This window comes from Antrostomus carolinensis, unplaced genomic scaffold (assembly GCF_000700745.2).
Source record: "Antrostomus carolinensis isolate BGI_N321 unplaced genomic scaffold, ASM70074v2 scaffold36625, whole genome shotgun sequence".
Classification (NCBI taxonomy): Eukaryota; Metazoa; Chordata; class Aves; order Caprimulgiformes; family Caprimulgidae; genus Antrostomus; species Antrostomus carolinensis.
In genome coordinates this window covers 4,382-9,472 of record NW_010314946.1, presented here as the reverse complement: position 1 = coordinate 9,472, position 5,091 = coordinate 4,382, and the positions used below count along the sequence as shown (strand labels likewise).

Sequence of the window (5,091 nt, the reverse complement as noted above, 5' to 3'; positions counted from 1 at the left end):
GGGAAAGATACAGTAGAAGCTATAGTATTATATATCAATATATCAAAAAAATCATTCACGATAAATTTCAGTTTTAATTTTAGAGAGTAAAAATAATGTATTTTATTATATTTTATTTAACAAGGACAACATTAACAGCAATTGGAATCTAAAATACTACTCTGCACAAAATATTTCACATATTTTCAGGAATTGACTGTTCATTTACAGTCTAAGGTAAGTGATTGTGGAGCTCAGAACTACACAGCTGACTAGGTTTTCCTCCTTGCTCCTTTAGACACAAGCTAGTCAAAGAGCTTCCTGGTCAGCCTGTTAGATATACAGCGCCATGACTATGTAAAATGCAACTGAGATTGGGTAACTTGAGCGGAACAAAAAAAGAAGCTAGTTTGGAAAACTAGCAAGTCAGCAATTTTACTGTTCTCTCTTGTATGAACAGGCACAAAAACAAGCAAAAATAATCAGCTGACCAGAATACTGACTCACTGTGGCAGTGATTAATCCATAAGGAACCAGGACAAAGTTAGGCAAGCAGCAATACAGACAAACCATTTCTCAATGACGGTTTTTCAATATCCACGCCCAACAGCGAGGGCACTGCAACGAACATTTCTATTTCCTCAGCCATTGCTCTCTTCTCCCAGCCACTGACTTCATTTTTTTTTTCAGCCATTATTTTAATTAAGTAACTTTTCTGGAGAAAAACTGAAGTTGTAACAGTTTCTGACATAAACACTGGTATGTCTCAGTAAGTTAATACAAAAGGTACAACCATCTCAAAGCCAAATGGAAACAGAATCAGACTTAGGAACTAGCTAGCACTAAACTGACTGAGGAGGGGCAGGTGGGCTTCATGCTAAAATATACCATATGTGGCCTTTAATTTTTCCTTTTATGTTGCTTAATGAATCATTCAAATTTTATAACATTATTTTACTCATAGTTGATAAACTATAGATTCAGTTGTGTAAGAATTTTCATTGCAGAAAACTAACACTATGAAAAAATCTGTACCTTTCACGTAGTCAGATGATTTAAAATGCCAGTGAAATATGATGCAAGTTTTTAGAATAAACAAGCTTTCAATAATGCAGTATAAAAACAGAAAAAAGATTGCTTCTCATGGTAAAACCTTTGTTTCAACCATGTTTCCACGTTGAAAAGGCAAATTGCTTACTGAACTACCAATATTCCCGCAAAATGGGATGCAAATAATGTAATATGGAACTGCTGAGCTGTATGAGTTCCTATAAAAAATTCTGAGATTAAAAAAACCCATGTTGATTCTCTCAGACAAATTTTAGGTCATCTTAAGAACCTGATAGGTGAAACATGTAGAAAGTATCAAGTTAATTCCACTCTACATATGGCAATATTTCATATATGATATTGTAAAAAAGGTGCATTATTAAAAATATCACCAAATTTACCATCCTTCCAGTGTTTTCTATGAAAATTCTGGCATCAATTCTAATCAATTAGATTTTTAAATTCACAAAAAATACAGAAAATAGTCAAAGAGAGACTCAGTGGAATTCTAATTTGCTAAAAGCTGGTTTAGTTGGTTGGATTAAGAGAAGAAAGATACAGTTTTTAATTATTGGCAATTCTCTGTAACCATGGTATTGCAATGCAAAAATTAACAGTAGCAATTCTATTACTGATCTGGGACAAACTTATCTTAAGAGAAAACATAGCACCTCTGTAGCATAGCAGGTTTCAAAAAATTACTGGATGCAAACTTTTTGCTGGCAGACCTAAATGAGACAATGTGCCATGTAGCACTGTGGGACAAAAAACTGCCACTTAATCAAGAACAGTCCTTCTAGACTTCTGTGGCTTCAGGTGTCAGACAATCTCCACCTAAAATGCTGCAGGCATGCAATAGAGCTTACTGACTGGTACAATGAAAACTCGTAAAGTAGAGATTTTATAAACTTCTGCCAAGAACAGTATCAGCCAGCTTCTATTGGACCAGAACTGGATGAAAGATTAAAGCAGATCCCAGTTAAGAAGACTAGCATCCTTGCCACAGGAACTTAAACTGCAGGAGAATTTCAAACAGCATAGCATATCTGATTGAAACTTCTTAATGGGGAACTTTGCCTTGTTTTACTTTGCTATGGCATGACATAATCCAACAAAACAAAGAAAACTCACTATCAGCAAGTTTTAACAGAATCTGAATTTAAGCAACACGTCAGCTGGCAGCGTATTACAAGCAGTGTAACTATTACAAAGGTTAAAGTCACAGCCAGAATAAAACCACTGTTTTATAAAACAAAACAAAAAAACCCACAAACAAAAACCAACAAAAACCAACCAACCAAAACTCACAAATCACAACAGAAATTCCAGCTGTCCCAGAGAAATTTAGCTGCACATTACAAGATGCCCAGCTTTGTCTGTACTTCCAAGCAGCTGTCTCCTGTAGTTATATATATTTGAGCACTGGTCAGACTAAATAGCTGTGAGACTACATCTTGCCTACAGAAATGCTTTCAGTCAAGAAATAGAATACTGAAGCCTTCAATAATATTGTTAAAGGCTCAGCATCACCACACACAAGGAGCAGAAATGCAGTTTTACATTCACAGACCAATATGAAACATTATTAACAACCTGCCAGCTGTAATCATAACCAGAGTTATACACAACAGCACAGAAGTCTCAATAGGCCATGCTATTTATACGTACTCCTCTAGAGGCCATCTCTAATCCCAAGAAATAAGCTTATTTGCAAACCTGTCCTTTGGAACAAGAGTCCTAGGTGGGAATTTGCTGACTGGCATCTCCTACTGTTTCCCGCAGTCTTACAAGGCAATCCAAGTCATTCTCAGAGAAGCCTTTCACTGAACAGCAGCAATGGCATAACGCTCTTTCTGAGGCTATTTCTTAGCTGAACTGTTACACAGAATGCTTGGAGATGTATTTAAAACATTTCCAAAGCCTAGTACTACACTATATTAAATACACTATAGATACAGTTTAAAGACATTATTTCAGTGTATGTTATTTGCTAACTCAAATTATACTTTAACTTTTCATGTCCAAAAAAACAAGTGTGCACATAAAGCCTATGAGAGAACTCAGTAAAGAGTCAATAATGGAAGCATTAGCAGCCTATAAGATGTGTCTAATTTAATATCACATTTTCAAAATGTACATTTATCAAAGCCCCTAAAGCTTCGCAAAACAAGGGTAAGAAACACAGAACCTCATTGCTTTCTGTCACAAAGACACTTGTGCTCTGGTGGTGACGACAAGGCAAGGGCAGCACATGTTTTCTTCCTTGGCTTTAGCAAAGTTTTGACTAACAGTTGAAGCTCTTGGAGTCTTCTTATCACCAACTGGTGAGATACAGGCTGGATAAAAGGATAAGGTGGCTGGAAAACTGGCTGGCTGCCCAAGCTCAAATAGTTGTCACCAGTGGCGCCAATTCCAGCTAGCAGGCAGTAACTAGCAGAGTCTCTCAGGGATCTCTGCTGGGACCAACGCTGCTAAATGTCTTCACTAATAACCTGAATGACTGGAGGTAGTGCACTCTCAGGAACTTTGCTGACAACAGCAAACTGTCAGTGAGCAATCGATATACTGGAGGGGAGGGCTACTATTCAGAGGGGCCTGGACAGGCTGGAGAACTTCATCAAATTCAGCAAGAGCAAGGGCAAGGTGTTACATTTCAGATGGTCCACACCAGCAAAGGCCAGGAGTTGATCACCTAAAAAGCAGCTCTGCAGGAAAGGATCTGCAGGTCCTATTGGGTGACAGGTGTCGGCAATGCAGCCTGCCAGCAGAGACAACCAACCGCATCCTGGGTCAAACAAGTGGTCAGCGCAGCCAACAGGGCCAGGGAAGTGATCCCTCCCCTCTGCTCTGCACTTGTAAGACTGCATCTGGAGTATTTTGTACAGTTTGGGGCTCCCATGTGCAAGAAGGATATCGATGCACTGTAGTAAGTCCAATGGAGAACTGCCAGGATGGTCAGACGAGAGTCACAAACAAGGAAAGGTGGAGAACTGCTTGCAGTTTTGAGGAGAGCAGACTAAAAGGGGATCTTGCTGCTTTTTACAACTAATTAATCAGAGAATATATAGAAGACGCTGCCAGACTCTTTCTTAGAGCTGCATTTACAGGACAAGATGCAACAGAGAGGATGGAACAGGGGAAATTGTAATCACATTGCAAGTTTAGTTATTTATTTATTTACTTACTGTAAGGGTAGTTAAATACTGAAATACTGAAACATGTTGCCCACAGACATCGTGGAAACACTGACCTTGGAGGCATTCAAGACTCAACACAGTCCTGAGCAACCTGATCTAATTAGAACCATTTTGGGCTGGGGGGAAGTTGGACTAGATGGCTTCTGGAGGTCAGTTCCAACCTAGATAATGATTCTGTAAGAAAAATCACTCATAAAGTCTCCTGGGTTTACAGTGACACTGCTAAAACATATCAGTTTATTTATTCTGTTACACTGGTGCAAAGTTGCTGTATGCAAGCCCTAATTTTAACAGATCAGCTAGTATCTCCAAAGGAAGAATTGCAATATATTTGAGGAGAAAATCCATATCTTTTCCTTCTACTTGTAATAAATTTAAGTGAAACTGAGCTGTTGCGAGTCTACGTAAGACAACAAAAATTTCATTCCTCTCATCTGAGTACGAGACTGAAATAAAAAAATTTTAAAAGTTTGGGCAGGAAACTTCTAAAGTCACTTACCCTGTGCGTGACTGTCCAACTTTATCACAGATGTCTAAGATGAGGCCCCAATCCTCTGCAGTGTTCATCTCACTGGTCGCTTTCTCTGATGAATAAAGTATAAGTAAATCAAAATACAAATTTCAAAAGAGAAAAGAATTTAACAAAATTCTCAACACAGATGCTGCAATATTACCTCTCTGTATATTGCTAAATGCATTACAAATCCCTACATTTAATATATTTATATATTTAAATTGTTATACCTAATTCTTTTTAATTTTCGGATGTTCACTTGTGGCCATGAATTTAAAGTCAAAAGCAAATATATATTTTGGCGCTGTCTTCCCACATGTGTATATAAAAAAATTATACCCAGAATATGAC

General features: G+C 37.8%; 1 protein-coding gene across 1 annotated transcript in view; it reads right to left on the bottom strand.

Moving 5' to 3' along the window:
* The window catches only part of LOC104524820 (signal transducing adapter molecule 1), a gene marked incomplete at its 3' end in the record, with an annotated part of 12,227 nt that extends 7,422 nt beyond the window's left edge, over positions 1-4,805 (bottom strand). Inside the window, 1 exon segment of the mRNA XM_010167811.2 lies at positions 4,726-4,805. Coding sequence (XP_010166113.2) covers positions 4,726-4,793 — 68 coding nt within the window.
* Positions 4,806-5,091: the final 286 nt, after the last annotated feature.